Source organism: Colletes latitarsis, chromosome 8 (assembly GCF_051014445.1).
Source record: "Colletes latitarsis isolate SP2378_abdomen chromosome 8, iyColLati1, whole genome shotgun sequence".
In the NCBI taxonomy this organism is placed as follows: domain Eukaryota; kingdom Metazoa; phylum Arthropoda; class Insecta; order Hymenoptera; family Colletidae; genus Colletes; species Colletes latitarsis.
In genome coordinates this window covers 20048335-20064929 of record NC_135141.1, presented here as the reverse complement: position 1 = coordinate 20064929, position 16595 = coordinate 20048335, and the positions used below count along the sequence as shown (strand labels likewise).

The 16595-nt window shown below is 35.2% G+C and overlaps 1 protein-coding gene across 1 annotated transcript in view; it reads left to right on the top strand.

Annotated features, from left to right (window-relative positions):
* LOC143344968 (uncharacterized) overlaps window positions 1-16595 on the top strand; it is a 202895-nt gene that overhangs the window by 74243 nt on the left and 112057 nt on the right. Inside the window, exon 3 of the mRNA XM_076771621.1 lies at window positions 12001-12113. Coding sequence (XP_076627736.1) covers window positions 12001-12113 — 113 coding nt within the window. The remainder of the gene's footprint in view (window positions 1-12000; window positions 12114-16595) is intronic.

The following is a 16595-nucleotide window of genomic DNA, read 5'->3' as shown; positions in this document are numbered from 1 at the left end:
TCGAAAGAAAATAGTACCTAGAATTATTTAAAAATTTTCTCTATATTACTGTATTATTTCAAATATATTACTAATGTATTTGTCTATTCTATTTTTGAGTCTTTCAAATAGATCAGTGAATGAGGTTGTTAAAACCATAAATCATAATGGTGGGTTTCGAAAGAAATTTGTGGTACTCTCATTTAAAAATTTTCTACATATTTCTGTTTCATTTCGACTATATCACATTCTGTTGCAACTTCAATTTTCTATTTTATTTTCATAGGAGAGTAATTAAAGACGAACGTGAATTCTGAGTGCATTTCGAAGATTTCGGATTCTTCTAAGAGTTACTAGGTACCTGTTACTTGCGCGTGGAAGTACTCTCGTTGCCAAGTGACCATCTTTTCCACTCGACAACAAAGTGGAAGGGACGAGGTTCTCACGCAATCATCAAGGTTGCATTTACCTAGGGCCTTCTGTCTCGCGATATCAGACATAGGCTTCTTGAGACGCGTAGCTGGAAAGTGAAGAGCACGGACCACCTGGTGTCACGTAAATATTGTAATAGCGAGCAAAGAAACCTGGGGACACTCGAGACACGGCGGAAAATGATATGTAAAGGGAACCACGGCCAGACGCATAAAAATGACAATCCGATAGCTCGAAATCCGCCGTGTTTCTCCTATTTCGTATCGACCAGCTTCGCGGAACCTTTTCCACTCGAACGCGTATCCGAGATTCTCGGAATAAATATTTCTTTAACGAAACGGGTCAACAAGAGCTCCGCAAACTATCATAGACTTCGTATTGTAGACATTTTTCTAATTTCGTAACGCTTTTTCAATTTTTATATTCGACCTTCGTTCGAAGATGTTCGAGGAAGTTGTCGACTGTTTGAAAGGCTGTATTTTTTTAATAATTGCCCCTATGAGCTATTACGTGTTAAATATTGCTGTAAATGGGATAAATTGTCCGCGACAGTCCCCCGGGAGTTTCGTTATTACGACTTTATGAAAGTTTTCACCAGTTCTTTCAGCCGGGAAGTTTTTTATTGAGAAAGTTTGGTAATGGCTGGTAGTTTGAGAGAGATACGTCAAGTAGACATTCTGCTTATTGCAATATGTTGCTGTAATTATTAATTTAAAATTGTTGGGAAATTAGAAAACCTTGGAAACCAATTTCAATTAGTTTAGTAAATTATTAAATTATTAAACTCTACCGTAAATCATAGAAAGGGTTGAGAATGTGCAATTATAGCTCACTATACAGGGTCGAAAAATTTTTGGTCGAAAAATTTAGGCACCTACCCCCTGTCGATTTTTCTTAAAAATTCCTTTTTCATTTTTAGTAATTTTGTTTCACGCCCTACAGAAAAGTTGTCTAATACTTTTTTATAGGTACCCATGGGCTCTACTTCAGACAAAAGTTTCATTGAAATATATTCACTATCGTAGGAGTTATGGCTGTTTGCAAATTGGACCATTTTTATGGGGGTTTTCTCATTATGGGGGTCAAGGACCAACTTTTCGAATATTTTTGCAATTTCTACATATTCTCCACCAAAATACGCGTAGTTTGCTTTTTTAAACATTAAAATCGTCCAATCCGTTGAAAAGTTATGACGTTTTAAAGATTTCCACGAAAATTCGGGCAGACATTTCTGGCTAGAAATTATATTTTCGATAAGGAATTTTTTTCTCGAAACTGAGTAGGATTTCGAGGGTATGTCTAATGACTAAAAGTGATTGTAGTTGATTCCCGCAACCGAAAATTATTTTTCCAAAACGATTTGAAATTTTTTTTTTTCCGTCGAAAAATTTCACACCTTCTCGAATTTTTATCTAGGAAATGAGTAGGATTTCGGAGGTATATCTAATGACCAAAAATGATTGTAATTGACCCCCGCAACCGAAAATAATTTTTTCAGAATTAATTAAAAATTTTTTTTTTGGTCGAAAAATTTAGGCACCTACCCCCCGTCGATTTTTCTTAAAAATTCCTTTTTCATTTTTAGTAATTTTGTTTCACGCCCTACAGAAAAGTTGTCTAATACTTTTTTATAGGTACCCATGGGCTCTACTTTAAAAAAAAGTTTCATTGAAATATATTCAGAATTGTAGGAGTTATGGCTGTTTGAAAATTGGACCATTTTTATGGGGTTTTTCTAATTTTGCGGGGTCAGGGACCAACTTTTCGAATATTTTTGCAATTTCTACATATTCTCCACCAAAATACGCGTAGTTTGCTTTTTTAAACATTAAAATCGTCCAATCCGTTGAAAAGTTATGACGTTTTAAAGATTTCCACGAAAATTCGGGCAGACATTTCTGGCTAGAAATTATATTTTCGGTAAGGAATTTTTTTCTCGAAACTGAGTAGGATTTCGAGGGTGTGTCTAATGACTAAAAGTGATTGTAGTTGATTCCCGCAACCGAAAATAATTTTTCCAAAACGATTTGAAATTTTTTTTTTTCCGTCGAAAAATTTCACACCTTCTCGAATTTTTATCTAGGAAATGAGTAGGATCTCGGAAGTATATCTAATGACCAAAAATGATTGTAATTGACCCCCGCAACCGAAAATAATTTTTTCAGAATTAATTAAAAATTTTTTTTTTGGTCGAAAAATTTAGGCACCTGCCCCCTGTCGATTTTTCTTGAAAATTCATTTTTCATTTTTAATAATTTTGTTTGACGCCCTACAGAAAAGTTGTCTAATACTTTTTTGTAGGTACCCATGAGCTCTACTTCAGAAAAAAGTTTCATTGAAATATATTCACAATTGTAGGAGTTATGGCTGCTTGAAAATTGGACCATTTTTATAGGGGTTTTCTTATTTTAGGGGGTTAAGGAACAACTTTTCGAATATTTTTAGAATTTCTACTTATTCTACACTAAAATATGCGTCGTTTGCTTTTTTAAACATTAAAATCGTCCAATCCGTTCAGATGTTATGATGTTTTAAAGATTTTCATGAAAATTCGGGCAGACATTTCTGGCCAGAAATTATATTTTCGGTAAGGAATTTTTTTCTCGAAACTGAGTAGGATTTCGGGGATATGTCTGTTGACCAAAAGTACTTGCAATTGACCCCTGCAACTAAAAATAATTTTTCCAAGACGATTCGAAAGTCTTTTTTTTCACCCAAAACTTTCAGCACTTACTCGAATTTTTTTCTAGAAAGTGGGTAGGATTTCGGAATTATGTGTATTCACCAAAAATGATTGTAATTAACCCCCGCAACCGGATATAATTTTTCCAAAACGATTTGAAATTTTGGAATTTAATTGTTAATAACTTTTTAACGAAGCTTCCATCAACAAATTGGTATTCTTGATTTTCGTCTTATTTTCGCCTCTAGAACCCCCCATTAAAATTTTTCCTAGAGGTGGCCGAACACCCTGTATAGAAAAATAACATAAACTGGAAGCCTACTAGGCAAGGTTTAAATAAATAAAGAATAGAAAACTTGGAAACTCTTCACACAGCTTGAGAAACATTATTATTCTATATTTCTATAATACTTAAAAATCTAAATATTTCAAACAATAAAATAAACTAAATTAATATGAGAATAGGAAAACGAAAATAACTATGGTCCTAACACTAACGTTTTAACACACATAATTTGCATTGCATTTCTATTCCCTAGCCCACCACGTTCGCAGGAGATTCTATGTTATTAAACCTCCATTTTGCACTACGAATAACACATATGTTTAGCTAATAATACCCATCAATCAAACGCGAAGAACCAGGCTCGTACACGAGTGCCACGTCGCTCAATATGTTAATACCTATACACGGTTACGAGTCACACTAATTTATTTTCAACAAAGTGATCAATCATGCGCGTACGGTGATCCATTACCTACAAAACGATGCATGATACGCGAACCCTGCCTATTGTCTCTCAATAATGTGGCGCAAACAATTAACCGTTCCATTCCTATTGTAGCCACACGCTCTCATAGTCATCAAATAAAATATTACTATCGTTTAGATCGCGACTTCTCGATCTTCGACGCTTCCGTACTGGTCCAGCAACTTTGTGAAGACTGATTTATTAAGACTATACACTCCACAATTTAAAAGCTATTACAATATATCAAAACTTTATCGAGAAATTAAAATTGCACATGTCTGCCAACCCAAATATTTCGATTTCTAAAATTCTTAACGTTTAAATAAATATTTATCCACACCATGAATTCTAATTTAAAACGGTTGTTTAATACCCAAATAAAATTTTTGCTCTCAGACGCGAATTGATAAATAAAAAGCAGAGATTTCGTCTCGTCTCGCTACGTTTGCGACAGTTTCGTTCGAGAGACTATTCATCCGTTCTTCAATTCGCAAAGAGAAGTTTCTTGACTTCGTTAACCCTTCAGCGAGGATTATTTACTTATCGCTGAATAGTCGACGTTGAAACGCACCCTCTTTCGCGTAACCGAGATGCGCCAGGTTTGAAGGGTAGTCTATCCCCTCCCATGGTTAATGCTTTCTCGACTCGTCTCGAACAAAGTGGCAAAGTTTTGCACCGAAAACCGAGCAAAATTTCGCGACACCGAGACCTCGCGGGGGCGCAAAATTCAGCTCGTTTTGCTCGACGGTGTTTCTTTCGCGTCGTTCGTTTACGCGTCTATGCAGCCACACGTGCGTCTGCGGTTGTAATCCGCAGTTCGTGCGCGAGCACTCCGCAGGAGAAAGAGTCTTGCTACGTCTGGAACGTCGAATCGATATTTGTTCAGCCCCTGCTGCGACGATGAGGCGCAGGGGGTAGTTTGTGTCACGTTTTTGCGAGCGAACGTTGAAAGGACTCCGCCACTCGGAATTTCGGCGGCCATTTTCTACGCCACTTGACTCTTTCGCGTTGAATTTGATGCTCGGTGGAATCTTCAGTATCAAAAACTTTAATATAAACAGTGGGCACAGTAGAGTTTCAAAGACAGGGTTAATTTCAAGCAAAATTCATTTTTATATATTTTGCCCACGTTAGCATGCTTAAAAAATATAATCTGGACGATATTGTTGTTCTGAGGTATTCTTTAAGCGTCAGAGAGGGTAACTGAATTTTTTCAGAATTTTGAAAAGATTTTAAGTTTAGTTATTTGGGGTAGGTAGATTGTGTCACGTTTTTACAAGAAACTCAACGCTGAAAGGACTGTGTCACTTGGAATTTCAGCGGCCATTTTCTACGCCACTTGACTCTTTCGCGTCGAATTTGATGCTAGGTGGAATTTTCAGTATCAAAAACTTCAATATAAACAGTAGGCACAGTAGAGTTTCAAAGACAGGGTTAATTTCAAGCAAAATTTATTTTTATATTTTTTTGGCCACGTTTGCATACTTAAAAAATATAATCTGGACGATATTGCTGTTGTGAGATATTCTTTAAGTGTCAGAGAGGGTACCTGATTTTTTTCAAAATTTTTAAAAGATTTTAAGTTTATTTATTTAGGGTAGGTAATTTGTGTCACGTTTTTACAGGAAACTCAACGCTGAAAGGACTGTGTCACTTGGAATTTCAGCAGCCATTTTCTCCCCCATTTGACTCTTTCGCGTCGAATTTGATGCACGGTGGAATCTTCAGTATCAAAAACTTTAATATAAACAGTGGGCACAGTAGAGTTTCAAAGACAGGGTTAATTTCAAGCAAAATTCATTTGTATATATTTTGCCCACGTTTGCATGCTTAAAAAATATAATTTGGACGATATTGCTGTTGTGAGATATTCTTTAAGCGTCAGAGAGGATAACTGAATTTTTTCAGAATTTTGAAAAGATTTTAAGTTTAGTTATTTAGGGTAGGTAGTTTGTGTTACGTTTTTACAAGAAACTCAACGCTGAAAGGACTGTGTCACTTGGAATTTCAGCGGCCATTTTCTACGCCACTTGACTCTTTCGCGTCGAATTTGATGCTCGGTGGAATCTTCAGTATCAAAAACTTCAATATAAACAGTGAGCACAGTGGAGTTTCAAAGACAGGGTTAATTTCAAGCAAAATTCATTTTTATATATTTTGCGCACATTTGCATACTTAAAAAATATAATCTAGACGATATTGCTGTTGTGAGATATTCTTTAAATGTCAGAGAGGGTAACTGAATTTTTTCAGAATTTTGAAAAGATTTTAAGTTTAGTTATTTGGGGTAGGTAGTTTGTGTCACGTTTTTACAGGAAACTCAACGCTGAAAGGACTGTGTCACTTGGAATTTCAGCGGCCATTTTCTACGCCACTTGACTCTTTCGCGTCGAATTTGATGCTCGGTGGAATCTTCAGTATCAAAATCTTCAATATAAACAGTGGGCACAGTGGAGTTTCAAAGACGGGGTTAATTTTAAGCAAAATTCATTTTTATATTTTTTTGGCCACGTTTGCATGCTTAAAAAATATAATCTAAACGCTATTATTTTTGTGAGATATTCTTTAAGCGTCAGAGAGGGTAACTGAATTTTTTCAGAATTTTGAAAAGATTTTAAGTTTAGTTATTTAGGGTAGGTAATTTGTGTCACGTTTTTACAGAAAACTCAACGCTGAAAAGACTGTGTCACTTGGAATTTCAGCAGCCATTTTCTCCGCCACTTGACTCTTTTGTATCGAACTGATTATTCGATGAATTTTTAATATAAAAAATTGTAATTTGAACCCTCTGTGGACACGAAAAATTTATTAAAGCATTGCTGATTTCAAGCAAAATTTATTTTTACATTTTATGGTTACGTTTGCAGGCTTAAAGAATATAATCTAAACGCTATTATTTTTTGAGATGTTGTTTAAGTGTCAAGGATGGTAACTGAATTTTTTCTGAATTTTTAAAACACTTTAACTTTAATTATTTATGGTAGGTAGTTTATGTCACGTTTTTACAGCAGCCATTTTCTCCGCCACTTGACTCTTTTGTATCGAACTGATTATTCGATGAATTTTTAATATAAAAAATTGTAATTTGAACCCTCTGTGGACACGAAAAATTTATTAAAGCATTGCTGATTTCAAGCAAAATTTATTTTTACATTTTATGGTTACGTTTGCAGGCTTAAAGAATATAATCTAAACGCTATTATTTTTTGAGATGTTGTTTAAGTGTCAAGGATGGTAACTGAATTTTTTCTGAATTTTTAAAACACTTTAACTTTAATTATTTATGGTAGGTAGTTTATGTCACGTTTTTACAGCAGCCATTTTCTCCGCCACTTGACTCTTTTGTATCGAACTGATTATTCGATGAATTTTTAATATAAAAACTTGTAATTTGAACCCTCTGTGGACACGGAAAATTTATTAAAGCACTGCTGATTTCAAACAAAATTTATTTTTACATTTTATGGTTACGTTTGCATGCTTAAAAAATATAATCTGAACGATATTATTATTGCAATATATTCTTGAGACGTCAGAGATGATATCTGAAATTTTTCAGAATTTTAGAACACTTTAATCCTGATTGGCCTTCAAAAACCTAAGGGTGTCCCTGGAGGGTTATATAATTTAAGAGAATCAGCTCTGTTGATCTCAACTTTGACATCTATTATAGAAGTTCTTATCATAACGAACCTTCGTAAAATTTTAGACGTCGTTCATCGTTTTTTTCACAAAGTTATTAACAAAAAAGTGTCATCAATTGCTTTGCATTTCCTATTAGAAACAAAACCTCTAAAGCTCCTATTAAAAATTCCAAAAACACAACTATGTCTTCGATACACACTCCAGAATTTCAAAACATACTTCCATATAAAATACAAATTAATATTTCCTCCAGTAATCTCAAATTTTGCTCATTCTCACCATCCTTGCATTACGATTCCAAATTAAATACCTAAACAAGTCAAACAAAAATTATTAGTTAATTTTATATTACCAAAAATGTTACGAGAGGTTTTCCGTGGAGTCGCGTTTCGAAATTGAAATTAAATGCTGTTTCAGCGTGTGTCCCACACGAGGTCGAGTAACCGTAATTTTATGAGCGAGATTTCGTTTTTTTTTTTTTTTTTCTCGAATTCGCGTGCCTGTTCCGCGCGTTGGAACACTTTTGTCCGAGCGTAATGCAATTCACGACGGTGACAAATTGCGGGGGCCAGAAACGCGTTTTTCTACGCGGCGGTCGGCGTGTTTGCGTTACGCAATCGTTCGCCGTCGAAATTACTTTTCCGAGCTGGCGGCGAAAGAGCGAGAAACAATAGGATCGTTGTCCGGTTGCCTTGTAATTTCGTAGCTGTAATTTTCGCGCGGCTCCTCCGCTGTCAGAAAAGAGATTTAAAAACCATTCGAAACCCTCGCCCCTTCGTCTCGCGTGTCCGCGACGCATCGACGAGCACAAAGGAATCCTGGTCTCGATTTCTCCCGCGTATATTCGACCTTCGCGAAACGTTTTCCTACCAATCGCCAGCAATCATTATCGTTTGTTCGAAATAACAAAAAAAGATGCTGGGAAAAAAAACAATTTTCACTTGGGAAATGAAAAATTCATTCAAAATCGTTAAAAATTCGTTCAAAATGCAAATATAAATATTTAGAAATCGATGACAAATCGTGTGACAACTTCAGAGATTAATTTTATGTTGAAATTGCATTGTAAATTGTCTGGAACTGATATTGTATTGAGAACGATGCACGATTAACAGTTAACTTTGGAGTAAAGATTTCCAGAGTTTAGGAATAAAATTTTATCTCTGTTTGAAAGTTAGAAGTCCTGAGAAGGTGTCCATTTTGTGGGGAAAAGTGTGGATCGAAAATGGGACTAGTTTGTGTAGGGTAAAATCATGCATAGAGTCTCGAAACAAGAGCTGTTCTGGTGATTTCAATGCGTGGGAGTAGGAACGCGTGTCCTTTCCTCTATTTCGTAGCATATTAATGTTTCTGGTGTTCCTTATGCATTTTGTGACTCTACGTATTATAGTTTACCCTGTCTTTTAACAAATTAAACAAGTATTCGATATTATTACACGTTAGAAAATTAAATAAAATAATTGTTGCAATAAATACACGACGATTGGTGTGTCTTTTTGTTCTTAGATGCAGTAACTCTTCATTAATTCTTTTACTCCATATTTTACGATGTTAATATTTCCATTATTATTTCTACTCTTACCTGATCGTATCTCCTAACAAATGAATGAAACAAATATTCGATATTATTACTCTAAATTTAAATACATAAATATTGCTATATGGATGTGAAAAGATCCCACAGATCGCCGTTTCCGTATTTATTTTAATTACAGTCGCGCGAGCGTTAATCAATTTTGTTGATGCGTTGGGTGAAAGTCAAGTAGAGCCATAAATTAATGGGTTAAGAAGTTTTCGTTAGAATCTTGCGAAGTTGAGGGCGCGCTAAACGTCGATTAGCAATGGCGTATGAACCCGCGCTGTCTCCTTCGAGTTAGGGGGATTTCGAAATTGGGTAATTAATTTAGTGGACTGTCGAGGGCACGCTTTCCAGATGACGATCGACTCCCAGGTCCCTGCACGTACTCGAGCCCTTGAAGTGGCGGACGTCGCCTAATATACGGATACGTTTCGAGTAATGTCGTTTAGGCGCAGGGGCACGTTAATCGTCGACACTTGGCCGCGATTTACGAGGCAATTTCAATGAACGCCACAGTTCGCCGACCAGATCTATTTTTTCCACAGCGAAACTTCCATTGAGAATACTTTCGAAATTATCGAGAGTCGAAGATTAGAAAAAATTTCAACGAGAGAGAATTATTTTTCAATTTATTTTGAAACTTAAATTTTAAATAACAAATCAGTTAATATAAGCTGTCCTTGTGGTTTCTTTTATTGTATTAATTTGATTTATAATCGCGTGTTGGATTCGTTCAAAAATAAAATAGCTTAGGGTGACAGTAGACAGATTCTTTATCTTCTCTGTTCCTGTTTCATATCTGCATTAAAAAATAAATACAAATATCTGGAGTTCAATAATTGTATACGATACAATTTTTGTATAATTTCCTTTGTCAATCGCGAAGGGAAGAAGTAATTTTCAACGCACACAGGTGCTGGAGGAAAAAGGGGTTGAAAATAATTCCTTTTTTGTTAGGTTCTTCGCGTTTGCGTGCATAAAAAATATAATCTGATCGATATTATCATTGCCATATACTCTCGAGACGTCAAAGGTGATGCCTGAATTTTTTCTGAATTTTTAAATCACTTCAACCCTGATTGATCAGGTAGTTTGTGTCAGGTTTTAGGAAGCAACTGATCATTTAAAGGACTCTTGTACTCGAAACTTTGTCAGCCATTTTATATTACCATTACAATATAGTCTTAAGACATCAGAGGTGATACCAGAATTTTTTCAGAATTTTTAAAGCACTTCAACCCTGATTATTTTTCTTTTACTTATTGCATCTGCAAGAAAGTAAACTACTCTGCTTCAACACTAAATTTACGTACATTAATTGCACACATTTATTATTGAAACCCATTATATGGTCGGTTAAATAAAAATTTGTCGTTTCATTTACTATTTCTTTTTAATATAAATTGCCAACAAATATGAGTTCTGTAATTTCACGTATAAAATCTGAAACTCTGTCAGATCGACCAACCCCAGTATATCTAATGTTACAAAAATAAATACAAATTTCCAGTAGACCGGATCGATTACATTACAATCTTTATATAATTATCTAATACGTCCCGAGGCAGGATAAACTTTCTTTCGCGAATCTCAAAGGGAATAAATAATTTCCAACGGCCTGCAGGTGCTGGGAAAAGGGGTTAAAAATAATTCCTCGGCCGTTAGGTCTGGGTTAAGGTCGCATAAAACATATAATTTGACCAATATTATCATTGCAATATATTCTCGAGACGTCGAAGGTGATGCCAGAATTTTTTCAGAATTTTTAAAACACTTCAACCCTGATTATTTTTCTTTTACTTATTGCATCTGCAAGAAAATAAACCACTCTGCGTCAACACTAAATTTACATACATTAATTGCACACATTTATTATTGAAACCCATTATATGGTCGGTTAAATAAAAATTTGTCGTTTCATTTACTATTTCTTTTTAATATAAATTGCCAACAAATATGAGTTCTGTAATTTCACGTATAAAATCTAAAACCCTGTCAGATCGACCAACTCCCGTATATCTAGTGTTACAAAAATAAATACAAATTTCCAGTAGACCGGATCGATTACACTAAAATCTTTACATAATTATCTAATACGTTCCGAGGCTGGATAAACTTTCTTTCGCGAATCTCAAAGGGAATAAATAATTCCCAACAGCCTGCAGGTGCTGGGAAAAGGGGTTAAAAATAATTCCTCGGCCGTTAGGTTTGGGTTAAGGTCGCATAAAACATATAATTTGACCAATATTATCATTGCAATATATTCTCAAGACGTCGAAGGTGATACCAGAATTTTTCCAGAATTTTTAAATCACTTCAACCCTGATTATTTTTCTTTTACTTATTGCATCTGCAAGAAAATAAACTACTCTGCTTCAACACTAAATTTACATACATTAATTGCACACATTTATTATTGAAACCCATTATATGGACGGTTAAATAAAAATTTGTCGTTTCATTTACTATTTCTTTTTAATATAAATTGCCAACAAATATGAGTTCTGTAATTTCACGTATAAAATCTGAAACCCTGTCAGATCGACGAACCCTCGATTACATTACAATCTTTATATAATTATCTAATACGTCCCGAGGCAGGATAAACTTTCTTTCGCGAATCTCAAAGGGAATAAATAATTTCCAACGGCCTGCAGGTGCTGGGAAAAGGGGTTAAAAATAATTCCTCGGTTGTTTCGCGGGATTCACCCTCGTTGGAGTCTCGAACGCACGCGAGGATTATCGATCGTTATCGATCGTTGCCAGAGGCGTTGCAGGAATCGCGTTCCGCTTCCTGTTGCGCTCCTTCGCGATAATTGACGCGCCACTTATTACTCTTATTGTCGACTTTATTCTCCTAGGACAGGGTCGCGGACAATGACCACCGATCGTTGGGTTTACTCACCCGGGACCATCTTTTTCTTTTACAGAGGCCGAATGCTGCGTCGGCGAAGCTGCCGGGGAGGCGTGCTGGGAACCTTGTTACTGCGTCCTCCTGCAGGACGAACAGACCCTCACGGCTTACAGGAGCGAGGACATGGCCGTGAGTACATTACTTCTCTTTTATCCACCGCGAAAACTACCCTCCAATTTGGCTGGCATTAGCCACCACCTTTTATCATCGACTCGCGCGTCCTTCTTGTTAAAGAACATCGTATTTCGCTTTCCGTGCGCTGGAATTCTTCATTTTTTATACCAGAAGCGGTGGGGAATAATTTCGTTGCATCCAGCGAGGGCAAATCTCTTGCAATATTCGAGCGATTATTGCCCCACGAATAAATCAATATGTCTCGATTTATTATTGCTGATTTTATATCTGATTTTATAGAATTGTTAACTACACAATTTGGAATTTTAGTTATTTTTGTGAGTTTGATTTAATTTATGAATCCTATTTAAATTTATAGTTTTTGAGGTTTCAACTTGGGGGTTAATTGTTTCAGAATTTTAAGAAAACAATTAGTAGTATAGAGAAAGCCTGGGATAATATGGATTTTTACACGAAATTTTGTTGTTATTGTTATTGGGGAATTTTTAGGTTTTACTACTGTAAAAATTCTATCAAGATTAAATTTTATAATGCACTCAATAAGTATTCTCATTGAGACTTGTTCGACTTGAGGGTAATTATTACTCTGTTTTTTATCAGAACAGTCTATAATTTTCTCACTGGAGACATTTGAAAAAGCACAGTTAAATTTTGCTTATCATATTTGCTTATATAGAACTTCAACAATTTTTTAAACCAGTCTACAATATGTATTCTCCCAATAAATTCAAAAAGAAATCAGTTCAATAGTATAATTTCTAAAAGCAGGTTTATAATCACATTTACTTATATAGAACTTCAACAATTTTTCAAACCAGTCTACAATATGTATCCTTCCAAGAAAAACAAAATGAAATCAGTTCAATGGAATAATTTCTAAAAACACACATTTGCTTATACAGGGTGTTCGGCCACCCCTGGGAAAAATTTTAATGGAAGATTCTAGAGGCCAAAATAAGACGAAAATCAAGTATATCAATTTCTTGACTAAGGTTCCGTTAAAAGTTATTAAAAAATTAAATTAAAAAATTTCAAATCATTGTGAAAAAATTATTCTTGGTTGCAGGGGTCAGTTACAATCAGTTTTTGTGAATACACATATCCCCGAAATCCTACCCACTTTCGAGAAAAAAATTCGTTACCGAAAATATAATGTCTGATTATGAATGAATGATTCCCCTCAAATTTCATGTGTTTCAAATCGTTCTAAAAAAATTATTTTTAGTTACGGGGGTCGATTACAATCATTTGTGGTGAATATATATACCCTCGAAATCCTACGTACTTTCGAGAAAAAAATTCCTAAACGAAATTAGAATGAGGCCTGAAATGGTTCCTCGAAAATGTGAATCTTTAAAACATCATAACTCCTGAACGGAGTGGACGATTTCAATGTTTCAAACGGCAAACAACGCGTATTTTGGTGAAGAATATGTACAAATTCTAACAATGTTGAAGAAGTTGTTCCTTGACCCCGGAAAATTAGAAAAATCCCATAAAAATGGTCCAGTTTTCAAAGAGTCATAACTTCCACAATAGTGAATATATTTAATTGAAATTTTGGTGGGAACTAGAGTTCATGGGTACCTACAAAAAAGTATTAGACAACTTTTCTGTACAGCGTCAACCAAATTAGTTACACATGAAAAACGAATTTTTAAGGAAAATCGACAGGGGGTTGGTGCCTACATTTATCGACGAAAAAAAAAATTTCAAATCGTTCTGGAAAAATTATTTTCGGTTGCGAGGGTCAATTACAATCATTTTTGGTCAATATACATACCCTCGAAATCCTATCCACTTTCGAGAAAAAAATTCAGTACTGGCGGAACCTTAAACGTTAATAACTTTTTAACGAAGCCTCCATCAACAAATTGGTATTCTTGATTTTCGTCCTACTTTGGCCTCTAGAATCTCCCATTACAATTTTCCCCGGGGGTGGCCGAATACCCTGTATACAACGCCAACAATTTTTTAAACCAATCGACAATATACATCCTCCCAATAAAATCAAAATGAAATCAGTTCATTGGAATAATTTCTAAAAACACACATTTGCTTATATACAACTCAAACAATTTTTTAAACCAATCTACAATATGTATCCCTTCAAGAAAAACAAAATGAAATCAGTTCAATGGAATAATTTCTAAACACAGGTTTATAATCATATTTGCTTATATACAACTCCAACAATGTTTTAAACCAATCTACAATATATAATACATCCTCCCAATAAAATCAAAATGAAATCAGTTCACTGGAATAATTTTTAAAAATACACATTTGCTTATATAGAACTCCAACAATTGTTTAAACCAATCTACAATATGTAATACATCCTCCCAATAAAATCAAAATCAAATCAGTTCACTGGAATAATTTCTAAAAACACACATTTGCTTATATACAACTCCAACAATTTTTTAAACCAATCTACAATATATATCCTTTCAAGAAAAAGAAGATGAAATCAGTTCAATGGAATAATTTCTAAAAACACACATTTCCTTATATGTATACAACTCCAACAATTTTTTAAACCAATCTACAATATACATTCTCCCAATAAAATCAAAATGAAATCAGTTCATTGGAATAATTTCTAAAACACACACATTTGCTGATATACAACTCCAACAATGTTTTAAACCAATCTACAATATATAATACATCCTCCCAATAAAATCAAAATGAAATCAGTTCACTGGAATAATTTTTAAAAACGCACATTTGCTTATATAGAAGTTCAACAATTTTTTTAACCCAATCTACAATATATGTATTCTCCCAATAGAAATAAAATGAAATCAGTTCAGTGGAGTAATTTCTATAAACAGTAGGCCACATGGCTTGAGAGTCACTGATAGCATCAAGCGTGGGCATGTTTAACAAACATCTATCGCCTCGTCGTTTAAGCAACCAAAGTTTATTTATTCGCGAGAAATCGTAGGATTCCGACCGTGTTTTCTCTACGCAGAATTGGACGGTAGTTTCAACATCCCCTATGGTTTTCAAATTTCAATCGACTGTCGGCGCTTTGAGACAGTCCGTCCATAATCTCGACCGATATTTGCAGTGGCCACAGTTTCGGTCAGAAGTCTGAAGTCTTGAAAGCGCTTGGGTATACAGAACCGGTCGGGGGTGGAAACTTTCTAATCGAATTAGAGGATGGCCGCCCCTTTGCCATTCCAACCGTGCGATCAAACAAGTCCCGGAACCCTTTGCAGCGTGTATTGTGTAAACGTGATAAAATGCAGGATTTCTGTGAACGTCGAAGAACTTTATGTTTGCTTCTCTGAATAGAAACTGCATACGCAACGCGTTATCTTTGAAATTAATTTACAACAAAGTTTCTCGAAATTCGTATGCTTGCAAATTCAAAATGAATTTAAGCATCTCCCAACTCTCGTCTTCTCTCGCGAAATATACATTTATTTTACAAAATAATCTATTTTTTGTGTGCAAGAAAGGGTTGCAATTATCGAGTGAACGATTATTTTAAATTTTTATTTGTTTCTCGTGAGAGATCGTAGTAAATCTATTCTTATTCATCCGTTACTATACTTGTGTTTAAAATAGTCCAAAATCGTGGACCTGAATTTATAAAATTATCAGTAATTTATATGCACATCTGGAAATTGCAATTCTCAAATTTAAAACTTAAATTTAAATTCAAAATATAAATTAAATTAAGTTTTAAATTTATTCAAAATATTTCCAACCGCAGTATTTGACTGAAAATAAATTTTTTCTATTATTTTAATATTGACGTCCGAGTAGAGCATACAGAGATACTTTCAGATTGATATTAAATTCGAAGAAAGTAAATAAATGCAATTTTTCGACGATTCGAGTATTTGAACTTGAAGTTCGACATCGAATGTGGTTTCGAAAACGATCGAGACGCGTTTTCCAGTGAAGTTTGCTCTCTGACCCACACTCGACGCCACAAAGAAAATTCATCCCGGCGTAAATACGCGTTTTCACTGGGCCCAGGCGTCGGTGTTCCCCGCTTCTATTCACGCTCTCGAGAGGACTGGCATCGAACGTTTACGTTATTGCGCCGCGTGCATCGCGAACCATTGCACTCTGCGGAATGTAACACGGTTCGCTGCGGATCGAGTCGAAAGAAACTCGATCGAAAATTTCACCGTGAACATTTTCGCCGGAAGCTCCGTATCGTCGGGGTGGACGCGGTAGGACTTCACCTGAAAGCTTACTTAACTAATAACTTTCCAACAGAGTTACCGTGACTTCGGTCTCCTCTGCCTCTGTTCGCTGCTAGGTGCTTTCCCATCGCGTGTTTATATTCCTTTCGTTCCCTTTGTGTTTCTTGCTGGCTGCGAATCGGCTTCCCCGCTCGTGATTGGGCGCGGTTACGCAACGAATGGATAAACGAGTAATTTCTTAAAATTGAAGAAAGCAATCTCTGATTTGTTTCTTGACGGTAAATTTCAATTTTTAGACTGGTGA